A 25,302-nucleotide genomic window follows, 5' to 3' on the forward strand; every position below is an offset into this window, starting at 1 on the left:
ACTGTTAGAGATCATATGATTCTGCTTGTCAAGGATATTGTCTTATTTTTAAAACGTAGATGGCCAAGACAGATCTATTGGTCCAAGTGAGTAGCAGGGCTGGGAAAGAACTGGAGCAATTAATAATTACTTCTGCAATTGTGTACTGTGTTTCCATTTGGGTATTTGTGCTCTGTGTTTTATTTACATCTGGGAAAAAGAAAGATTTATTCTTTCATCTTTCTGTGGAAAGTTATCTTTACAGCTGAAAATTTGATACAAAAAATATGGCCATCCACTAACCCTGAGTAGTGAATCTCTGACTGAATGCCTGCTTTAAAAATATCGCATCACTCATAAAAAGTATGCGCTGGGCAATTGCAGATAATGAACAGATTCATAAAAGTCATAACGTACTGATGTACAATTTGCAAACAGACAAAGAGCTAAATTTGTTCTCAATTTGGATAAAACTATTCCTAGTGAAAAATTCAGGAGCTGTGTTGAAGAATTTAAATCAGCTGGTTAGTCCTGTATAATCAGCATATTCTCTCATAAATCCCCAGCATTTCTTTAACAAGACAGATTTTAAGCAGAACACAGCCTGCCTTCTCTGGAGGCTGCAGGAAGACTGCAGAGATGAAGAGGATTTGTGGGGTCCGAGCAAGGGAAACAATTAGCCAAAAGCCTGTTCATGTTAGATCATGCTTCAGACTAATGTTAAAGAGGCACTTCGAAAGTTCTTGCATGCATTTTCCAAATATCACTACAAGTATTGTTTTAATAATTAAACTGTAAACTTAACAAACAGTATTCTGTGCTACACAAATGAAGAGATGCTCTCTGCTTCAGTAAGGGAAGACTAAATACTTCAGATGTTGAGATTAATGGCCTCCAGTTTATAGGACCTTTTGACCTAAGAATGAAGTGATGCTTTATCTTTTGAGCTGCTATGCCACCAATTCAAGATCTTATTTCAAGATTTATGTTGTATCTTTTTCAGCCTTCCAGGCCTGTGCACAGCACAATAAAATTCTGAAAGAGGGGAATCAGTGTTTCTGCACAATGCATATCTTGCATAGGACAAAAAAACTCAGCAATTTTCTCTCATCCCGAGACAGTGTTTTATTTTGCTGATCTTTTAAAAATAACTGAGTGACTCCATAAATAGTTTAAAAAGTATCACTCACTTCAGTAACGATAATCTGACAGGAACAAATTCAAAGGACTCCCATAGCAATGAATACCTGTAGCTACCAGTGTTCCTTGGATAGTACATCTATTACTGCATCTGCTATGTTAACAATAATGCTATAATACTAAACTCGTATTTACATACAATAATGTAATCTGAATTCCTGACAGAATTACTTCCACTGCTGCACAAGTTATGTTGTACAAATACAGCAAACTGAACAATCCTGCCATGCACACACTGTTACCACAAAATCCTACTGTATTTGGTTGCACAGGTCTGTCTGTGCAAACACCCTATTTCTACATAATTCCACCTTCTTTTAAAATTTAAATATGCATCCTACTTTAAAAATCCTGTTTTCACACTCTTAGTTTCAATAACTGCCTGAGTACATTGATCTCAATTACTCTTTTCAACCATTTTGCAGGATCACGTTATGGCAAGAAACAAAGCAACTGAAAACAGCAGTCAGCCTCTCACCAGCTACAGCATTGTTTGGCATCATGGCCTCAGTGAGTAAATCTGTGTATTACTTGATTTTTCCCATTTGGGTCTTCTTGCTTTTGTCCATTTCTGAAACTGCCAACATTGAGAATGTCAGAAGCATCCTCCCTTTAGAAACTGTACCAGGTATGTCAAATCCATCAAATCCATCCTGGACATTTTTATGCCTACAGAATTCAAGCCACACGAAGAGCCTCCTCTGTGTGCTACTCAGAAGAATTACCTAAAATCTATATAGCAGGAAGCACAAAGTACACTGTCACTAGCTTCAGGCTAAGGGGACTAGTGAAAAATCAACAAATCAGAGCAAGCATAAAGAAGAGTTCTGCTTTCCGAGGCCATGCACAGGGGAAGAAAGTCAAAGCTGATGAGCTATCTCAGAAATACTAACAGGCAAACAACAAGTGCTTCTTTCTATAGATGAGGGCAGAGACACAGCAGTACTACAACCAGGAAAAGTACAATTACTTGTTCTGGGAATTTACTGCTTTTTATTAGCCAAGCCTTAAAGGATGCCCGTTTAGTAACCTGAACACAGGCTCACAGTAAAAATGACATATGATAACAGAATTACACAATATGCTCCGGTAAACAGAAAACGTTTGGTGCTCTTTTGGCTTTATATTGTCAGTACGTTCTTCACAGAAAAAAATCTAAGTTGTAACAGGATGAAGAAAGGGAAAAGCTGATTATGATCTTCTGATTACTTTGGAGAACTACCACATCATATTTTGTTTAAATGATCTTCTGACTGCCTTACTCTTAGCTTTTGGCCAAGTAAAACAGTCTGCACAGGCTCTCTGACAGCATGTGCTAAGGGACTGAGGGGACTGGCAGCAAGCAGGACAGGGAATGCTTGCCACCCTTCCTGAAAAAAAACCTGAAAGAAGTGGAGACAAATAAATCAAGATGGTCTCGCAACTTTCACAAAAAAAAAAAAAGGAATCCTTGCTTGCTGGGATGTTTTCCAGGAAACTTGTGGAGGACTGAGTATACACTGCTTGCTGAAGGGCAAAAACTTCCATCCAGTTCTGTGCTTGCTGCTGAGATTCAATGCAGGGAAAGAACTGAAATAATCCAAGAACTAGAGTCCTCCTGGACTGAAAAAGAAACTCAGTATTTTAGATGACAGCCCATGCTACAGTTATTAGACACTTATTAGACAATGTTAAATCATTTTGATCTTTTACAATAAAAATGTGAATCGTGGGAATGATGTGATCGGCTTCCACTGACTGTCGCTGAGACCTGAATGCCTTTACCTTTGATAATTTTCTACCTTAACATGACTTTCTATGAGACAGTAAGGTGCTTCTGAGTAAAACAGTTCTGCTTCACAGTCAGCTTCTCACATCTACACGAGCTCTTAACTACCTTAAAACAGGTTTGGAGATTAAAGACAAAAATCAACCCCCTAACTACAGAGAGGGAAACTTCACACACCTTCCTCGCAAATCTCTCCTTTGTATCCAGGGACACAGATGCAGACGCCCATGATACAAGTGCCATGGCCAAAGCAGGTTGGATCAATACACTGTTCTTCTGGAACATCACACTCTGGTCCTTTCCACCCATTTCGACACACACAGTGACCTTTCTCATATTCTCCGTTTCCGCTGCACAGCACTGGGCAGGAATCTGAAGAAGACAGGTTGACCTTTTTAATGTATTTACATACTTAAATAGATTAACATTTATTGCATTTATCATTCTGTGAAATTGCTTTTCCACTCCAGCCCCTTGATCCTCTGTTTGATTGGAGTGTTGTGACAGACTGAAATCTTTAAACTAGGCAGTGCAGCAGTAATACAATGTCCTCGTCTCCTCAGTCTGCTTCACTAGAATACCTTAATTTTGACCTGAAGTGGGATATCCTAGAAGATAAAAACAATTCCCTCCCCTTGATTGGCCTCTGCAGAAAATTTGCAGTGATGCCCGCTTATGGTCTTCAGTAAGATTAATATTTCTTCCCTGTGAACTGAAGCAAGATACTACCCTTCTTTCTTCTAAGCAGACTTAACATTACTGTAGTTTTAGCCAATACTCATCTGCACGTAAACCAGTGATGTGGAAGCTTAGTTTTACAATCCAGTATCAATTTCTGAGCCAATCAAGCTCTTAAAAAAATAAAGTCAATCCTAAATTTGAGGAAACATTGGGACAACACGAGAACTTCCAGACATCATGCACAGTAGATGATGGATAATACCGACAGAATTATCTGAAACAGAAATAAACTCACTTATAATCTTTTTAGCATTTTTTTTTTTTTTGCCCCAAATACTGGAAAACAGTCTTTACGCAGCTTTAGGTTTCTTTTCTATACCCTATTCAAGTTAAGACCACAGAAGCATTTGACTGACTCATGCAATTTTCTCCAAAGTGAAACTGTTTGTCACTTTTAACTAACAGAAAACATTACGCTAAGCTAACACGCTTATTAAAAACTGTATTTTATAATCATGCAGCGGATGCAAAGAGAGATGGAGGAATCTATTAACTCTGAAAGTCAGGGAGAGAGAAGTGACTGATGCATCTTAGCTCAAGTACAGCATAAAGAAACCTTCTATGTGTGTGCTTGTACTGTATCTGCCATCTGGCTGGAAAAAAGAATTTAATCTCCTTTAATCACTTTGAATCTTTGCAAGCCCAGCAGTCACACACCATAATCACGAGCCCTGTCACGCACTGAGGGTCAGTTAATATGAGATTACCTTTTGAACAATCAGGACCAAGGAATCCCGGGAAACAGTGGCAGTGCCCCGAGATACATTCTCCATTCCCATTACAATTAGTAGAGCAGTCATCCAGGATTTCTGTTTATTCAGAGTTGTGCACAAAGAAAAATACAAATTGGTTGAATTTGAAATGTATGGCATCTTCACCTCACTCTGCAGGACAGATCTCAACATACAAATAAGTGCAGAACCAGTAAAAGGCCCATTTTCATTCATAGGGAGCATAAAACAAAATTCCTGTTCAAGCAGCTTACAAATATTAGATTTTGTCTTGACAGCTTTGAGATAACAAGTGCATCATTTATATTACACCAAAAAGCTTTTAAAGTAAGTGTTCATGTAAAATTTACCACCATTAAAAGCACTGCAAGAACCAGAGTATTTGCTGAAAAACGTCCACCTTAAACACTTTCTTTTATTGCTGAAGTAATTTGTTTGAAACCTGTTTATGGAGTAAATTGCCTTCTATGGTGTTCACTTGAACCGTGTGAATTGAATTCCTTGGAGAAGGGTAGGATTTCCACTTCTATACAATCAGATGAAGAAAAAATAGTCTTTTGTACAGTGATGAAACTCAACACAATAAAGGACCAGGAACTAGATTTGAAGAAAAAAACACCAAACCACCTTCAATTCTGATCTTAAACTTGCCCATGTTTCATCACACAGCTTTGGACAGTAAACCACTTAACCTCACACATCACGGGACAGACTCATATCTGTATCTGGATTAGCTGTTTTTATTTTACACATATATCTCCTACAGGAATTCAGTGGATTCCCTGATTTATATGGGTTTTATGTAAAGAATATGAAGCAAATCCAAGGCTAAGTTGCTCCCCAGTGAAGTCTGTGGCCATCAGGCCAGCAGTCGGACTGAGGGTCTCTGTAGCCCACGCAGGTACTGGGCAGGACAGGAGAGGGGCTACAGGAAGAGGGGGAACTGAGATGGTTTTATGGGCACACGCATTAATAGATGTGGGGAAATACCTCTGGCTATAGAAGATGGGAAACATGAGTCCTTTCCCACAAAATAACTGTTGGGGAAAAAGAAGAAAACTGAGATCCTTTTGAAAATATCTGTCTCTGGCAAGTGGTTTGGGAGGAAAATCTTTTCTCAAGAGCGGGCATACTATTGACACTATTGGAATATTTAATCTAATAAAATCTGATACACTTTTTAACTAAAATGTAACTTCTCAAAAGATGTACTATAAGTACATACTACAACTAATATGAATAAATGAAATAATTTTATTTGGATCTTATTTATGGGCACTTGGGCAGATAAGGATCCTCAAGGTTCCTCTTGAAAACTCCTACTGTTATTTAAAAACATTCCTTTCAGGTTATCATTTTATACCAAAGAACAGGCATTTGATATGTATCTGTTCATCAGATATCCACAACCTGTACACGGATGTCTGTTTCAAAGTCAAAAAACTAGCTCATTTTCAGAAGTAAGTTTTTTCACAGATAGGCTGCTTGCTATTTTTTACATACTACTGTTCATTATCAACTCTTCTCTTGCTCTAAGCTTGTCTGTCTTCTCAGTTTTCCAGAATCACATGCTAAGTGATCCCTACATTGATCTGAAAGGAAGAATTAATGGTTTGAAAAGTTACTTCCCCTGGATGCAATGTCCAGTTTGGGCTGGCCTTCATTCAGTCTATGAAAGTACTTGAGGCATGCCAGATTTTGCATGTAAATTACCCCCGTCAGGGGAAAGTCTGATCAGATCTCTAGCTAAAGTGTCAGCAAAATCAATTTTGTACATAACCAACATTGAACAACTTGAAATACTGCTTAACAGACTCTCACGAGAAGGGCATGACTGCTTCACACAGCCAACAGCAGCGTACAGGGGAGATGCATCCAAGCTCTTGCTCTTTCTGAGTGTTTCAATCTGTGGTTCTGGTTTATTCCTTTGTCAAGGAGATGCCATATATGACATCTAGGGTAAGGAGTATGGCTCAAGGATTATTTTTTTGAGTGGAAAATCCCAAACAAACAACCAAGAACCACTACGCAAAGTATGAGAAGAAGATACACAGGTTATGAAAGCACAATAGCCAGTGTTATTTTCAAACGCATCAGCAGTAGATTCTTGCAGAATCAACCCTCTTTTTCCCAAAACCAGAGTAATTTCTGAGGTTAAGTATAAGGAAAAGGATTCCCACCTGCACTGTGGCTCCCGTTGTTCCTCTCTGTAAGACCCAGTTGTTCTGCATATTGGCCAGAGAAGGGATGGACAACTTCTTTTTCACCAAATGTAACAAGAACCAAACTGTAGCATTCAATTTCATCTTTTTATTTATTTATTCTTATTTCGGAGAGGGTAAACTACTTCATGATGAAATATTGCTTAAACCCTCCTGTATAAACACTGTTCTATTACAGTAAAAATAAACAAGGGGGCAGGAACTTGGATTCTGGTTTGGACTGGAGTTTGGCCAGTTTTTATGCTCTTCATAGACTGCTTGAATGTTATTTTCTCATATAGCATTGAATAATGGCATTTTTTCATGCTTGTAAAAGGTTAACTTTTCTGAACTGAGTAAATATGAACTTTTAAACAAAAAAAACAATCATTAAAATTCTATATCGATTTCTAAATTATTTTCCTCCAAGACCTTCAAAATCTTCACATTTGAATCATAATGTCCTGCTCTGCAAGGTGTTTACCATCAAGTAAAAATAGTATCCAATTGTTCTAAAGAGCAGATGGCATGTCCATTACTAGTAAAGACATCTTGCTAAACATATGGTAGAACAGGTTAACTAAAGGGCATAGTGGCTAAAAGTCTTGCAGCAAACTGAGACTGTCATAAATACACCACGTTACCTAAATTTAAATTCCAAAGAAACCCTATGTGTGAGAACTGCTAACTAACAATACCTAGAGCTGGAAACGCTTGTCCACCTATATGTATTAAAAAAACCAGAAGGCATCTGATATGCCACCAGGACACTGTCTTCTACATTTGCCGTCTGTGTTCCAAACAAAACGGTGCATTTGAATAACTGTATAAAATGCCACCACCCATCCATCAAACAACAATCACAACCAAATCCACAAAAGCTGCCTTTTAGATTTTCTATCTGACTAAAATACTAGAAATAAGAACTTAAAGCCTGGATAACTTTTGTAGGATTTATGGTTCCCATGTAGATAGAGAGCACAGACATAATCTCCTTTACTTTGAGCAAGATAACACCAGAATTTACTCAAGCATTTAATCTATCATATAAAAATCTTAACACACATGAAAACTTCACCCTTAATTAATTTGAAAATATCTATCTTTAATATACAAGTGTTGCTCTTTGTCTAATATTGGTGTAAACATGAAGTTGCTCCACTGAGGTTAATTAAACTAAGCTGAAATAAAACATATTTAAGAGAATACTTAAGAGAAGCTGGAATCAAGGTCAATAATTTATTTTCAAATACATCTTTCCAATATAATAATCAGAATAACCATTTCATTGTAGTTGTTCTTACCAATTGCTGTAGTTAGTACAAACACTTGCTCCACTTTCTTTCCATCATTATAGAACGCCATATGCCAAGCGCCTTGATCCATATACTCAATGAAGCCTGTCTCTTGCAGTGAAGTTAAGATCAGATTCCTGGGAGCTTGCTGAGGCTCCTCTGAGTTTTTTGGTTCTGGCTTAATTAACTGTTTTCCATCCATCAGTTTTACAAAATCAAACTGAAATAATAATGAGCAAAGATTTAGCATCTAGCAAATTATTATGAATCTACTCTGCATGTCTCATTCGAACAGGAATAAACGGTTGAAATCTTCAGAGGGATTGCCTGACTGACTAAATATTCACCAATGTGGACAGCAGACACATAACCTACCCTAGTTAGCTTCAGTTTCCATATAAAAAGCGTCATGGTAGGTCAGAAATCTGGCAGTGTAAATTCAGACTTGCTGCACTAAATACAGCAGACTCACTCAAAAATTACATCTCTTTAATGGGACTAATTCCAGAATTCCAAGCTGTAGTGCCTACATTATGCAGTGATTCACTTCCAATGCCAAAAACAGATACAAGGTCCTATTGTTTTATATCAGATTTTTAAATGTTTATCCCTTAATATTGTATATCAAAACTTAAATATATTTTTTATTTATATTTAATTTTATTAATGCCAATAAGTATCTATTTTTTACATGGAAGGTCTTAATAGCTAACCAAGTTGATGCTGACAACTTTAAGACCAGTTAGCCTCAAAGCATCAGAGATGTAAACCTTTTTATCAATCCCTGTTCAAGAAATATAAGTAATTTTCTAGCTTTTTCTAAGCATTATGATTTTCAGTAAAGTTCGATTTCAGCTCAACTGAAGATCCAGCTTCAATTACAGTAAATGACAGCTAAAATATCTTATTTCTAAGATCAAAACTGCAGTAAATAATTTTTGAGGTTAGACTAGATGATCTTCAGAGGCCCCTTCTAAACAATGTGTCCATGATTCCATATATAAGTTTATCGCACGCTGCGAAGTGTGCTCCTGCTATAAGAAAGCTGAAAAATCTATTATGCATAGAAATGACAGCTTCATATGCCAAGCACAATAAGTCTTTAAAAAAAAAAAAAAAAAGTCAAATGCATATTCTTACTGTTTAGCTAGGTTTTCTCCCGCAAAATCCCCAGGAGTAAACACTCTAGAATAATCTTCATGTTAGAAATCAGAAACAGCTTTTTTTTCCCCCTCCTATTAACTCTTTATACTGTCTATGTAATCCCTTTGTTTTGATGAAGTCGTAAAAAGATTAAAGCTTTTCAAATGATCTGGTACTTCATCCCCCTGCCCCCCGGCCCCTGCAAGAAGATGCTGGAGCTACACAGCAGCACAGCATGTACCTCTCCAGCCTCTCGGACAGTCACATCACAGTGGTCTCAGCTGCTGACCTTTCTGGTACAACACTGTCCCTTCCTCTGAGAGAACACAGTTTGAGGGCATGGCTAGATCTCAGTAAAAGAAATGGATTAACAGACTGATTTTTGGGGTTACAGCCAGTCCCTCCCTTCCTCCCTGCTTTGAAAGTGTATTGTGAACATTTGCATCCACTGCTGTTTGAAAATATGATAGAATTAGCATTATTTCTAATTACCTGAGTGTGAGTAGGTGGAATGTTTCTTCTGCCATAAATTCCCAGCAGAGAATCCTTCGCCAGTGAAATGTTAAATTTCAGGTACATGGGGTGATGTATAGTAATCTGAAAGCGCCAGAATAAACCAGGGGGAATCGTCTGCATAACTTGGGCTCCAATCTCAACTTCTCCTGTGTCTATGGCCCGTCCTTTCTGAAACACTAATTTTCCAGAAACAAACAAAACAATCAGTTGCGTATTCATGGTGGGTGAAGATAAAAGGTCATGAGTTATAAACATGCCTTCGAAATATCAGAATATATTTCAAACCACCTCTAAACGGAGGGCGTTTCACTGAAACCATTGCATTTTATTATTCGACTAGTTGAAAAAGACAAACTTGCATGCAGTATTTACGACAACAGGCATCACAGTGCATTTTTGCCCTGGAAATCTTGGAATGCTTTACTGAATATAAAAAAGGAGAAGTGCTGCTGCGTAAACCACAGTCTTCACCTATCAGCTATGCAAACAAAACCCATTCAACTGAGAACTCACAGAGAGAAGGCAGCAGGAGAGCTTCCTCTGGCATGTATTTCAGACTACTGCCGAACAAGCATTGCATAAGCTACACAAATGGACACCAGTGAGGACAGAATACCCATCAAACCTGGTAGGTCGGAGCCCACGTCCAAAGCCTAGATTTCTATTAATCTAACGATTTTATTATCGTAGTGATAATCTAGTCCTGAAGAAATAAAGGACATCTGCTTTGGCTTGAGCTTTCTGCATGAAAGCATTGCAGGGACAAGAGGATAGGGACAGGCAATCTAAGGAGAAAACTGGCATAATTTTGTAATGCCTAACAATAAATTTGCAGACATCTACAGTATGTAACTTCACACATGGGTATGAGAGAGCTGAAATAGAAAGGGAAATGGAATGCAAAAAGAAGACATTGCCAAACCAAATTGGAGCTGGCTTGCTCTGCTGGCTTCTATCACCATCTTTGTGTATTTTAATGCTTGTCTGTGATCAGCATCACGACATGCTGCAAATCACGGACCAAATCCTGCTAACATCTGAGCTAATTCCATTGTAAGTTTTGCAAAACTCTAAATTGCATCTCCATACCTTCTCTCCACTAGAAAAAAAAATCAGGACATTATGCTGCATCAGAGAAAGAGAAAGATTGAATTCAGCAGCCATATCCATTTATGTTTCACTTCATTCCAGTATCATGATAAAGGATAAAGAGGAGCAATCAAAGTGACTGGAGCCTCACCTTTTACAATAATGCATATAAATATCTAATGCAACATAATGTACATGAAATTTTATAAATTTCCATTGGAAATGGAAACAGCAGTAGCAAAGCTAGGACCAGCTTTTTCCTGAACATATTAATAACAAAGATCCTCAGTGGGATCTTACATAGGCTTTAACTAGTGTAGGAAGTACTTAGCAGTCTTAATGAATAGAGATTTAATTTACAAGGCAGGAGCAATTCTCAGGGTACTGGATCTTCCAGCTTTATGGCTGCTTTGTGTCACCAAGCCTACAGCAAGAACTAGGAGCTGGCTTTTAACACCTTAACACATAAAAGCATCTATTTTTAGAGCACAGAACTTGTAATCTAATACTCTAAAAATACACCTGCTACTTAGTTCATGAGTTAAAATATTTCCAAATTGCTGCTTTAACAATGTTCAAGGTGAAACTACTTCTTTCCAATTTGTTTCATGGAAAAAATCTTGAATGTTGAGTTTTGAAAAGAATTAAACTTCCTATGTTGGGCAACAAGAGTGGATCCTTTCCCACCCCAACCCATACAAGATCCTACTTGGCTGATGTAAATTTAAAAACCTTTTCCCCTATTTCCAGTACTCCAGAGATATTAAATCTTAATGATTCTTTGCAAGCAATTACCCTGGGTTAAGTAAAACACTAAGGACCTTTTTGGTGATATTGACACATAGTAATTAATGTGATTCAATTACAAGATGGTAGAGCACTAAGTAAAAAGTCAAGTATCATTTTGGAAGTTAATGGCATTATTGGTCGGTGTTCAAGGTCCTTTAAAATATAGTAACTGCTTCTTAAGTTTGTTGAAGTGAGAAGGCCTGTATCTTCATTGAAAATAAAAAGCATTGTCTTTAGTCAGAGAGTATTTTCACTAATTGATGTTTTCTAATTATGCTGAATACCATGTTAGTGTTGCTAGTCTCAAAACAACGTATCTCTGAATTTTTCCACATTTAGCTGTAAATGCCTTCGTTTTAGTAATAATTTTATGTAATCCTTAAAAAAACAGAAGCATTTAGATTTACTTTTATCTCATTACACAGGAAAGAAATGCATGCTGCAGTTCACAATGGTAACAGGAAAACATGTATATTATCTACCACCTACTGAAAGCGTGCAGTTGCAACGTCTCTACCTTTCAAACAATATTTTTTCAGACAACCACACAGCATGAAAAGGCTACTGTAAAAGCTGTGCCTGAAGTGCATGTTTTCATATTCACTGAGCCACTGTGTGTTCTTTATAGAAGAAGAATTTAGCTCTGTTTCTATGCTTAATTGAACTAAGCAGGTATTTGGCTGCACAAAGAAGGCATCTGAAGATACACTATTCACAGACTATCCCTGTATACTACCTTGCTCTTTCTTGACAAGTCTGAAATAAGCTTTAAAAATTACAGTGCTGCAATACAAGTTCTGTTCTTGTTCCAAAAAACATCTCTCATAACAGCATTTTTCTTGTGACAAAGTATCTTTTAATTATCTATATTCAATTCCTTGTACAGCTCCCAATCTTGCCGACTGGTATAGATTCTTCCCTATTCTTTCTAAGCACTTTCCTTGCAAGTCTAAAACAGAACATACATTCCTAATCACAGGTTTCTTTTGGCTTCAAGAAAGTAAAACTCTGAACAGCGTGGTGCCAATTATCTTCACAAGAAAGTACCCATATGATGATTATTACTGATCCTGAAACAATCAATTTCTTTGTACTCCCGTGTTAAATACCAGCATCAATAGGATGTCTGAGTTTTTAATCACATTACTACATATTAAAATGTTAACTCATAGCCATGGGTCAGTGTCTTATAAAATGACTTCTTAAAGAAACCTGACTTGCTTGTTTGTAAGCTTGATTTTCATTAAAAGATTAGTTAAAAGATATGCTTTCAAAGACTGGAAAAGCATTCTATGCTGCCGCATTGAGCTGGGAAAATGGGAGGTCACAATATCTGGCAGTAGTTATTTATCCCGTGAAATCATGTCAGAGGATTCAAGTTTACAGGCAAAGTATCAACTTTCTGTGGTATCTTGCTGTAGCAAAAGGAGTTGCCTGTTTCCAAATCCTCCTTCCCAGCACATCTACATGGAGAATTTGGTATGAGCACTGGGAATAAAATTACTGCTATATATTAAAAGTGATGGAAAGAAATAAAATCAGCAAAAATTAGCCATGGCCAGACTATGCAAGTACTAATGCCTAGTACTAAGCCCACATGATTTTTCTTGTGTTTTCTGAAGTGTACACTCCTCATTAGCATACACTCTCACCCCCAAAAGGTGAAAGGAAACAAGTGGGACAATAGTCTAGCTATATTCAAACCCGAGCTCTGAAACTGCTGGATAAACACTCAGTGACGTGGCTCTGCTGTCAGAGCCCTCCATGCTTTAGCGTTGTGGAGGAATTGTGTAGCTACACAAGACGCTGGGATTGCCTAGGGCAAGGCAGGTGGTTTGGTTATTTACCCACTACCTTGAGTCTCTATTGACTCATATATTATTTTCTCTCTTTTCAGGCACCTTATTTTTAAGGTTTTTGATGTTTTTCCTGCACATCTTCCTTTGGAAGCCAAACATTTTGGAAAAACTTTTATTAAATCTGTAATATATTGACAAAATGATTTAATGCAGTTGAGAAGAACTATCTGAGTTATTTTTCCATGGTGTACCAGGACAAAAATACAAAAGTGTATAAAACTTTTTCTACAATTCACGACCAATCCATTCTAAGGAACAAAATAATGGATCATTGTCTCCTCATATTTATATTGTTCATTTATCATATATGATCTTTATCCAGTTGTGCCACATTGATTTGTAAGACTATTTATGTGATATGTAATCTTCCTTCTGGAGGGACTGATATACCAATGTTCTACTTTGTCTCATATAATAAGGAATATATCTTACCTGGCATATACAAAATCCTGCTCTGAAATTTGAAAACTCTGGAAATCTCTTATCATTGCAGAGCTCTCAGTACAATTTTACCTTCCTCCTCATAACTGGAATGACTAGGATTCATATTCTACTCCTATTTACTTTTCTCTGATCTAATCTGATGGATCCACTTTTTCTGAGTATCATAAAAAGAAACAGGAGGTCCATCTGCTGCTTAGAGTCAGAAAGCATCACCATGGTGGCCAATGGGAAGCATGGGCCAGAGCTTGTAACTAATATTGGAGTAGGTGATCTAACAACATTAAATGACAGGACTTGAGAGGAAGAAATTGCACATCTTTGAGACGGTGCTGCTCTCTGTTCCACATTCCTAGCTGTACAGCCCTCTCCTCTACTATGCCAGCTCTGGCAGTTCTCTGCCCCTTCAAAAGAGCTGGCTTGCATTCACATTTTTAAAGGAAGTAACTTTCTGCTGCCATAGTGAACTGACGTGTCTGTCGTTCATGAGACAATGCCTGCAGCGCGCACAGGAGCTGCACAAAGAGAGTGGGGCTGAGCAGGACTGTCCCCACGGCAGCAGGACTGTGACCCTGGCAGCAGGACTGTCCCCCTGGCAGCCGGGAGCTTCCAGACTGGCACAGGCTCTTTGTGAAACCTCAGTAGGTTCCTGTGAGCTGATTCACTACGACTGGTGAAGCCAGGATGTGACAGGATGCTGTATTTAAGCTTACGCCTTCAAAAAGAGCATGCCTTTAAAAGCATTAAGATTTCTACCCCTCTGCATATTCTGACCTGTCAGTACAAAGGGTCTCACTTTGCCTAAGATGACTTTGGTCAGCAAGACAGGCACAGCACCAAGCCCTCTGTGTGAATTGAACAAGGAAAACACAGTCTCACCTCCCCTGTCTTAAGACAGAAGGCAAACACTCTAATCTCTCTTCTCTCACAAAAGGAGGGCAATTATTTTGCTATTGAACATTAACTTCCTAATGGCTTAGGTGGGTTGCTAATCTCAGTAAGAGTTCTGCTAAAACAAGCAATCTGGTTATGGGCTTTTCATATCTGTTTTAAAATTATACTAGAAAAGATAAAACCTGTACTCAAAATACTGTCAAACTGTACCAAATACAGAAGCTGATCCATAGTACTGTTTAAATATTTGTAATCTGTCTTCTCATTTACACGTACCTTTTTTTTCTGTTTTATCAGAAACTTTTCCTCCGATCGGTGAGTATGTAGTATCCATGGATTCTGTTGCTTTATTTCCTTTGCTAACTCCATTTTCATATAGCTGCCCTTCAACAGGCTGGAGTTGCCAGGTTAAACCAAACAAGTGTACTGCTGCAAAAAAATGAAGACTAATTAATTGATGTCTAAACTACAGCACTTTCAGTCAGGCTAAGAAAGAATGCTATGACCCAGTTTCTGCAAAGTTGAGTATTACTTCATTCTGTTAGTAATAAATCAGAATTTCAAGGGGTCTAATGAGCAATTTACTATTTTACCTTAAAACTCAACGTTTAATTAGTTTCCACACTTTTCTTTGGAGCTCAGCCAGGTCAGGGTGATGAATTTCTTCAGCAATTAATGGAAATACTTGCATTTAAAAGGGTAACAGTTGAATGAATTTAATATTTTGTGACAGATTCTAATGCTACATCAATGCTGTCCCTCAGCTTTCAACTGTCAAAGAGCTCAGAGTTTGTTGATTAAAGCACTGACACCAAGTAAAACCTCTCACCTTTTGAACCCAGTTATAAGTGAAACTGTGCCCACTGCATTCCCAAATCTTTTCACTTAGGTTAAATGTTAGTAAAAACACTGACTCCATATATTTACTTTAGAATTACACTGCAGATAAAAAACTGGCTCTAGATCTAAAATATACGCAATTATTCTACAATATACGTTAACAGAAATATAGTCGTTATTTATGTATGCACTGGGAAATCTACGAAATGAATCCTTTCATGAAGTTATGAACTATCCTTTTCATGCTATGTGGGGGCTGCCTACTCCACTTTTCCTTCAAAGCCATTCACTTTTTCTGCTTTCCTTTCTCTTGTTTCTGATCTGAGGCATCGAAGGATGATAGAAGAAACAGCTACAGGGATCTTATTTAAAGCATAATATGATAGTACTGCAGTCATTCTAGGCAATTACCTAGGTCTTACTGAGGAGGGCAAATTCTTCCAAGGAAGAGGTTGCCTTAACATTGAAGTAACTCAGCAGGGAGGACTGATGATCCACTAAAATATGGATTGAGGATACCCCCTACAGAGGAGCTGAAATTGTCACATAAAGAGCAAATCATGAGTAGCAGGCTCTTTAGCCACATGCAGCAATTTGCACTGAGTAGGATCTGTCCACAGTGGGAGCATAAAAGGCAATATATTTGCTCTTCCTGAATCACGTAGTAACCTCAGAGACTTGCAGGAGAAGTAAGTGTGATCTAGAATGAGGCTTGCACTCAGAAAGTACATTGTTTTCTTTTACACTTGCACATACTTAAAAGTAAAAATCTCAGTACAAACCGGAAACCTAGAGTCCGTTATCCATTTTCTATGTGTTTGCTCACAAGCCTCCTTTGCATGCTGAAAAGTTAAATTGTAAAGCAAACCCCCATTCCTTCAATGGGTTCCTGGCAAGGGCTTGCCAAAACAGCCACAGGAATGCAAACTGTCAATCTAAAATCATTAATTACAGATCTGTGCACTCCTGGATGACCCAGCTATGGATACATGACCCAAATCAAGAAAATGAGAGCATTTCTATTGTATTAGTGAGGTGATAGGTGGCATACATTTAAATTTTTTATACTGGCATCAGGAGAAGAGAGTCAAATTTACTGAATTCTCAAACCACTGCTTCACCATCAGATCTGGGCTCTGGAGACACACCATTGGGCAGTAAATTCCCACTCTCCAAAAGAGATACTAGAAGCTTACACCAGTGATAGTGGAAAGATCTCAAGCCAGCGACTTGCCTGGGTTGCTTCATATTCCATGAACTTGAAATCATCATGGGACCGTGCTAAAACTTTGAAAAAGGTCTTGCAAAGATGACAAAGACCTAAGTTCTGATCCTTGAGCTTATTAATGCAAGACACATTACTTCTACATACAGAAGGTAGAACAAAAATCAACATGCCTTGACATCTCTAGAGCAGGCAGCTCTGGACATTATTATGATTTAAAGAGTTAATAACAACAAAAAAGAACAAAGTAAAATAGGATTGGTACCTAATGAATGTACATTTCATTTATACTAATGCAAAAAATTACATCAGCACTTGAAACAGTTCAACACCAGATGCAAAACATAACTGCACACATCAATATGCTTTTAGTGGTTATAGAAAGATTAATATAATTCAGTTGCTTTCTTATGCTATTTCCATTGCTGCTGTTATTAATTTCACAAGACAGCATTTGCATGTGCTGCAGAGGCTACACCATAAAGCAAGGACTGAATATGTAATGTACCTTGTTCCTTACGATATGTCTTTCTCAGATTACACACACCATGCATTTTGTCACCCATTTGCACCAATTTGAATAGTTTGCTTGCTTTGTCTTCCTTCAGGCTAGGGAAGTGCTGTTGCTTTTATAGTTTGTGCCAAAGCTTGGCAAGCTAGCAAAACTGTTTGTATGTATGTTTGACACTCAGTTTTCTGCCTGAGAAACACCAGTTGTATTGTAGAGATGATGGTCTCTGCCAGCCTTGGACTTCTAGTCCGTGGAGATGACACGGGATGCTGGTAGATCAGGTTCATGTCAATGTGCAAGAGCAAGTGTTTGAACAGCAAAACACATTGCTATGAAAATAAGGTCTACGTGAATTAAACTGAATGACTTCTGTCACTGCAGAAACCCAGTCATCTTGTGATCTTAATATCAATCTGATTTTCATTTCATTAGCTATAGCTCTTGAGAAATTACCTTCAGATCCTGGTATCACTCTGGTAATAACCGGATCACATACACTAGTAAAGGCATTAGCTCTTAGATACAGCTTTTTCAGAAGTTAACTATAGGGAATAATAAATATTTATTTAGCAGACTTAGAGCCCTACCTCGCCCCTTCATTTTGTGTGATACTTTTCTTTTACCTAGGGTATAGATAATTCCTACAAACCCTGTGTTTCCTATAACATATATGCGTCATGTTTTAAATATACAGACATTTCACCAAATAAGATTAAATAAAACTTTCAAATCTTTCCCTCTCAAATATCTTTAGAAATAAGTAGGCACATACTTAATTTCATTAAAATCCTTAACTTCTCTCTTTGATTTTTCCAGTGGATTTCTGGCTTCTGCTTTTCCCTTTTTACACAAAGGGGCACAGAAAGTGCTGTGGAATTCAACAGTGGGCCACAATGTCATTTCCCCCAGCACAAATGCATTTGTAAGATTCTCAGCTGTATTTCCCATGTGTAGTGCCCAGATATTAGACTCTACTCCACAAACCAAGTAAAAGATAACATCATCACTCTGTTCAACGTAGGACTGGGTTGGGTAAGAAGGAGGGAGATTCGCTTTCTGATGAAGGTCTCTGCCCTTTCCTCAAAGTTCAGCCTTCCAGACTGATGTTTACACAAAAAGATCTCGACTGCACTACTTTTGAGGACTGGCTGCTGACTACCAGTACCAAACCCCACCATTATGACTAAAGATGCATTATTGGATGCAACTGAAGTTCCAAAAGCACATAAAAGACAGTCTTTTAGGTTTGATGACCGCACTGCTATTACAGAAAAAGCAAAAGCTACTTGGCTCTGCCTACTCGTCATTCCAGAAAAATTCTGCAAGCAGATACCCCGTATTTTTCAGCACCTGTAATGCCTTGGCTATTGGTAGGATGCGCAAAGTTATTGGTGAACTGCTACAGTTCCAAGCAAAAATCAAGGACTATCAGGCAAGTAGAGAATGAACAGCTTGTTAGCAGCATCAGTACGCTTCATAAGTGTGAAATTCATACTTTCAGTTAGGAGGAGCTGCTGTGAGTCACCAGGAGCATCAGCCCATAACATCCCCTCACCTTGGCCACACGGAACCTCTTGTTTAGAAACTGAGTGCTAATATTCTCCCTGCTGGTAGCAACTGGGTTTCTTTACCTGGCATTCTTGAACTTTTAACTTGATTCCTCTGTTTCCTTGGATCTTCCATCCTACTGCAAAACTCATCTGAAAAGATATTCTTTCTTGGCTTGCTTGAACCTCCAATATATTCCCCCCCTCCTTTATCACTACATTATTTCTTTGCTTTGTGTTATTTATGAGTTGCATTCTGCCACAAGCAGAGTTGTACATTGCTTTCACTGAGGTGATCTAAGGCAGGCAAATATATCTGAAGGCAAAATTCTACCTTCTTTGCATAATGTTTGGAGATAGAGCTTATACAATGGATGCCGCCTTACCTGTATTTCAGTTATATTTTATTAGATAGCCCTGTTTAATTCAAAGTTTTTCAGATAAAATTGTAACACAAAAGTGGTCAAACACTTTTCTCTTGTTTTTCTTTCAACATGCATTATGGATGTTATTGCAGATACTGCGAGTTTGGAGGAATCTGCAGTCAGTGAAGCTAAAGAGGCTGGAGGATGCCACATGATTATGGTGAAGCTAAACTTCTTCCTTGGTCACCCTGCCCTGGCCAGGCTGCAGAGTGGAGGGGCTCAGGGTAACTTTAAATGACCTCTCTCTCAAACACAGAAGATTCTACTCATAGTACAGAGCTTTTCTTGGCTAATTTATTATGCTTCTTAGGTAAAAAATAATTATTAGGTATAAAACAGATCTCTTGCAGAAGAAGATAAATTAAAGGCCTATATCTTCTAGCCTTCCCATAAATTTCCTTCACAGAACAAAGACATGAAAGGCCAGTGTGACTTTATGCTGTCTAAGGGATTTTCTCAATCCAGAGGCAGGTTTTTGGTTGCTTCACACTACTGCTGTAAGTGAAACCAGTTTGGCCCTGTCCAAAATCAAAACATGGGTCTTTACCTCTAAAGTAAATGGCCAGATTGCCTATTTTGTTCAACAATTAAATAAAACAAACCAAAAGTTCCAGATAAACTAACTTAGTTCCCCCAATTCTGCAGCATACTCGAGTAAATATTCACAAATATATAAGCACTTTTTTCAGAACTTGCTTTGTAAACTGGATTAACCCGCCATCTGCTATGAAGCCAATGATCTAATTTAATTTATTCTTATCTACCTTCTGTGTAAGCACAGCTTGTCAACTCCTGTGCTACACGTTTGGCAGAATATGAATAAGAGGCTTGGCTCCAGTGCAAAAGAGACTCTCAGTAGTGGGGAGATGTCAAAAAAGTCCTGTGCAGTAAGTACTTATCAAGCCACAAGACGAACTTCAGAGGACAAAAATCCTACAAATGTGAGTCTCTCCAAATTGCTGACCTCCACTAAAGGCTTTTGTTTAGCTGTTTCCAGTTATTTTACAAAATCTCAGTAGATCATTCCCCTGAAGCTTAGACTTTAGAAGAGCTGTAGTAGAATGAATATGAGCAGCTGACTATTCTTTCTGCACCTGCTCTGACCAAGTGCCAGAAAAGTATTTATTTTCTATAATTGCTAGCAGGTTCTGTTTATAAAACTTGATTTCACTGTGGTGTGAAGCCACGGGTGCATCAGTGCCACGGTTCCTGTCAGGTGCTGCAAAGGTGAAGCAATGTGAAAAGACCTGAACATATAAGAGTCAGAATCAAAGTTTAGATCCTGATCTGTGGAAGAGATGTTCTTCTTTTGTAAGCTCATTTTGAAATAAAATGCTAGATCCTTCTGCTTTAAACAAATTTGAAAATGTGAGACAGTTAATATTTGATTCAGTCTTAAAAATTCTTTTTTTTTTTTTTAAATCCATATTGAATAATTTATTTTGGACCATACATGGCTTTTCATGAAATAAGGATTTTTCCATACATTTGTTATAGTCGTCTTGACTCTCAAGCATTGCCCTCTTTCTCAAGTGGTCTTCTCTTTATACCTAACATATTTTTATACCTGAGAACAGAAATATCCCCTCCTCTCCTGCAGTCCTCCCACTGGGATGTATAACGACTAGTCTGGTTTAATTTTTCATTATTAAGTCATACGTTAGATTTAGGAACAAAGAAAACCTAATCTTGGACAACTGTACAATGCTGTCAGACTTTCTTCTCAGTGTACTTAAAGACTTGTGACAATATAAACTTCATCAGCAAAACCCAGGTTCAGAGAGAACAGACATCACGACTTGCAGCCGTGAAATCCTGAGGTACCTGTCTCAGTGAGAGCTACCCCACGCAGGAGTTCAACAACGTTTCAGAGTTGCACATCTGCATCACAGATTTTAGGTATTGCTAAACGCTTCAGTTATATTTACTATACCATTATATTCTTCAGTGTAAAATCAGCATATTTTCTCCTTGAGCCTTCTCTGCATGATTTCTAGTTCTCAGAGTTAAGGATTTCTATTTTATAATGTATAAAGCTAGGTAACCAATATTGTAAGTCTATGCAATAAGATACGTATGTCCTTAAAATTTGGCCTGGCCTTTCCCAGTGTTGAAACCATCACTCTTCTACCTTGTGCACAGTGTGAGAAATGACAGGTCACAATGGCAGACAGCAGAGGGCTTTTAATTTCCTCACCCTCTGTATGAATATAATTTAAGACCCAACACCCATCTCCAGTACATACTCATAAATAGTGATAATATCATGAAGGATAGGGACAACTTCATATTCATACTTGAGAATTCATTTGTATATAAAATAGTCATTTTGTAGTCAGGGATGGTTAAATCTAAGAACATGGGATGCAATTTTCAGAGGCACTGAACATTTGCATCTCCTGCTCAAATCAATAGGAACCGTAGGAGTTCAGCACCTTTGATCAATAGGACCAGTGATTTGCAAGTTCAAATCAGCTGCTGATAAAATGGCAAGGTATCATGGAAGAAAAATCCTACTTACTAATAGGCTAAAAAGAACTGACTAGATGAGCAGCCACATCAAACATTGTATTGTACTTAAAAAAAATGGTGTGCTGTTGAAAAATTACAGAAAAAATATTCTATTTCTTATTCTATCTCTTGTATATGCCTTGCTTACTCTTTAATTTCTGGTCAAATTTCTTCTTTAATTATTGATAGCTTCTTAGGTTTTTATAACAATGAGGTTATTTGCTATACCATTCTGCAATGCCAGCCTATTTTATATTCCTTGTAGCAGCAGAGACCAATGGATGAACAGAAAGACACAACTATTGACTGCATTGAATGAAACCAGTATGTTCTTGTCTTTCATGTGATAATTTAGAATCTATATTATAGCCTTTGGACATCCGTATGTATACAGTGTCTGTTAGTCCATCTTACTTATCAGATAAAATAAACCATTTAAAAAATATTAGAGAAATTTCAGTTTTGGTTTCCACACTGTCCTTTTGCAAGGTACAATCTCTGTAAGTATCTGAGCCTACACTGGTGACACAGATCCAGCTCAGCCCTTTCAAACACCTCATGCCAGAGAAATATACCTCAACACACAGCCAGGGATTTAGCCATTTCTGCTTTACAATCAAAAACCAGAAAACCTTTAAGGTAACTCGATTTCAAAAATTTTCCCTCGGTATTTTTTTTTTTTAAATTTGAGCATTCATTTGCATAAATCTTTATGCTCGTGCCCTCCAGACACAGAGACTGCTAGCAGGCAGATTTTGCCCATTTTACTTTGCTGTCTGAAGAGCAGATAACTTGATTTCCCTAGTCAGCCTTTTGGTCCACTGGCAATTTCACTCTGCCTTAACCGAAGGCTCTACCCTCTTCCCACGGCCTCGGCCAGGGGTGGTGGGTGGCCCAATGGCTCACCTGCCTTACTGCCCTCTTTGTAGGGAAATTCAAGCAATTACACCCCAGATTGCCACGAATGCATGACTGTTTTCAACATAGATGGAAGTACAGAAGAAAAATAAAAGCATATATGCCTTTATTCAGTAGAAAATAATTCAACACATTTACACATGGAGACCAAACAGCCACTTTGTGAAATGAGGTTTTTCTGGAGTAAGTACTATGACTTTAGAAACTATTCACAGAAATTACTCCTGTTGAATTGAGAATATGTGTTTTACTTGATAAGCTAAATATTACGACTAAAGGTTTTCAATAAATCAGCTGTTATACAACCATTTACAGGGTTCTATAATTTTCTTACTGTCCCTATAATAGTCAAATTTATTCCAGAAAGGACCAAATAATAACCATGGTGGTTATAAGCCAAAATGGAAACATGAAGAGAAAATATTTTAACTGACTAGTAGTTCAAAGGAAAGAAAATACAGAAGTATGTGTTTTCAAGTAAAAGCTTCTCTATTGAGTCTCACTGATAATAAGGAAAGACTGAAAAATAAAAGACCAAAAATATTTTGCTGCTTTAACTTTCAATTGAAAAAGAAATCACAGCTTAGAGCACTCTGGCACAGGTCTCAGTTTGTTACAAATATAAGAGCCACTTGTAAATTTTTGATCTGGCATAAGCTTTGGGTTTCCAAGTTTTGGGAATGTTCTGACAAGGCTGAGGTTTGGGCCTATTTCTAACAGTAACATGTAGCTCATGCATCGAACAGCAGTACAAGATATTTGAGAAAGCACATTTAAGTTATTAGATAAGGGAAAGAAAGAGCTTAATGTTAAATTTTGATCTGCATTCATTTGGCCTGAAATCACAGCTCATTACAAGTTAATGGAGACTATGTCATAAAATACAATGGTGCAAATAATTTTGCCTTTACATAGTCTCTCTTATTCTTCCAATAACAAGCACTGAGATGATCCCAGATTAACTTTGATCCTGAAATTAAAATGAGTTTTGTTTTGCAGTTTGGGCCCAAGTCTGTAGGGCCATAACTGCCTCTGACTTAAAGGAAACTTGCTTGGGGGGAGAACTGAGGGACCTGAATCATTGTGAGCAATGAGAAAATACTTGGTGGAGTGAATTTTAACTTCAGAGTCTTACGTACAGTCTGGTTTTGCATATTCAACTACTCTTATTTAAAAGACGCACATTAAATTTTTGACGTGAAAAGATATGCAAATATGAAACTCTACAGAGCAAGTGAACTTTGAAAATAGTTTATATGCTATTATTCATACCTAACAAAAGGGAAAGAACGAAAATACCTGACTCATAAGAACAGACCATGAATGTATTCAAATATTTAACCAACCAGAAATGGGCAGCATGAATATTAATTTGGAATAAGCTAACTAATACTGCCTGAATCTGCAGGAAACCTTATGAAAAATTTCTGGGGCAACCAAGAACAAATAATGGCACCTTGGAACATTCTCTGAATTCGAATTCCTGGTTCATAGATTTATATTTTCCTATAGAAAACATAACAAGAAATAGGAATCATTGATAAAATACAAAGATATTTTCATGTTACCTATTTCTGTCCAACTAAAGAAAACATGCTACACCTTAATGTTAGTAGGTTAAGATAAACACAGACACACCTACAGAAAATTCATATAGAGCTTTTTTAATTCATAGTGACATGTAGCGCTTACAGCCATCTCAGGCTGATGACATGCAGCAGTTTATCTCTGGAAAGTTAAAAAAAAAAATCAGTGGCAGACTGAAATCTAAGCAGGGATAAAACAGACAGTGCTTCACCCAGATAAAGTTGAAATGGTGTGGGTGGGATATATATGTAGCAAACAGATGAGGCTGCAAAAATTATACTGCCAGTCCTAACTGAGGGCATACGCTCACCAGCTGTTATGTAAATCTGCAATTAATGTAGCTTACTAGATCCTCAGGTGCTTTCAAATAATCATATACCAGAAATGATCAAATCTGCTTTCCCATCTGCATTAGATGTTAGAAAAAATCCCTCCTAATGAGCACCTCACTGACAGTAACCAGAACATTGTCACTATGGGACAGAATAAACAGTGGAAAACAAAAATGACTGAAACTGTAGTAATTTTCACTATTAAGACTATTTTCACTATTAAGACTCACTACTAAGACACTATTTATTCATAGAATACAGAAAACCAGTGGCCACCTGTATCTCTGAACAAGTTTTTCCAAGTACAAATCATTCTTTCAGGCAGACCCAGAGTTATTCCCACTCAAACTATAACATGTTTGGGATACCCTGGCTCCTGCCCATCTGCAAAATGGCAACTAAATCAACAAAACCAAGAGCCCCTGTGAGAAAGTGCATCACACAAGCAAAAATCAATTAGATATTCCTATGTTTACAGAAGTCATGGTCTCATTCTAAGATCCTACATAGTATTCATAGCAATAATGCAATATCTTCAATTAAACCAATGTGATAATTAACATTCAGCGAAAATATCATATAGTGAGTCACAAAGACTTGCTCTCCCATGTACAATTGTGATCACATTGACTCCAAGCCCACCTCCAAAATATCTATCTTCCAAAAAAAACAAGAAAGGCATTTCTAGCTATTCTGATAAATCCTGCCAATATCATGACAATAACATTGCAAAGTCAGGTACTTACAAAGATGGGTTTGA

General features: G+C 37.6%; 1 protein-coding gene across 3 annotated transcripts in view; it reads right to left on the minus strand.

The window, feature by feature from the left end:
• Window positions 1-25,302, minus strand: part of TENM1 (teneurin transmembrane protein 1) — a 344,428-nt gene that overhangs the window by 124,907 nt on the left and 194,219 nt on the right. For all 3 annotated transcript variants that reach the window (XM_014955291.1, XM_014955289.1, XM_014955290.1), the window contains exons 7-11: window positions 14,923-15,075; window positions 9,551-9,750; window positions 7,925-8,135; window positions 4,396-4,497; window positions 3,125-3,319 (exon numbers count right to left, since the gene is read on the minus strand). In XM_014955291.1, coding sequence (XP_014810777.1) covers window positions 3,125-3,319; window positions 4,396-4,497; window positions 7,925-8,135; window positions 9,551-9,750; window positions 14,923-15,075 — 861 coding nt within the window. The remainder of the gene's footprint in view (window positions 1-3,124; window positions 3,320-4,395; window positions 4,498-7,924; window positions 8,136-9,550; window positions 9,751-14,922; window positions 15,076-25,302) is intronic.

Source organism: Calidris pugnax, unplaced genomic scaffold (assembly GCF_001431845.1).
Source record: "Calidris pugnax isolate Ruff unplaced genomic scaffold, ASM143184v1 scaffold38, whole genome shotgun sequence".
In the NCBI taxonomy this organism is placed as follows: domain Eukaryota; kingdom Metazoa; phylum Chordata; class Aves; order Charadriiformes; family Scolopacidae; genus Calidris; species Calidris pugnax.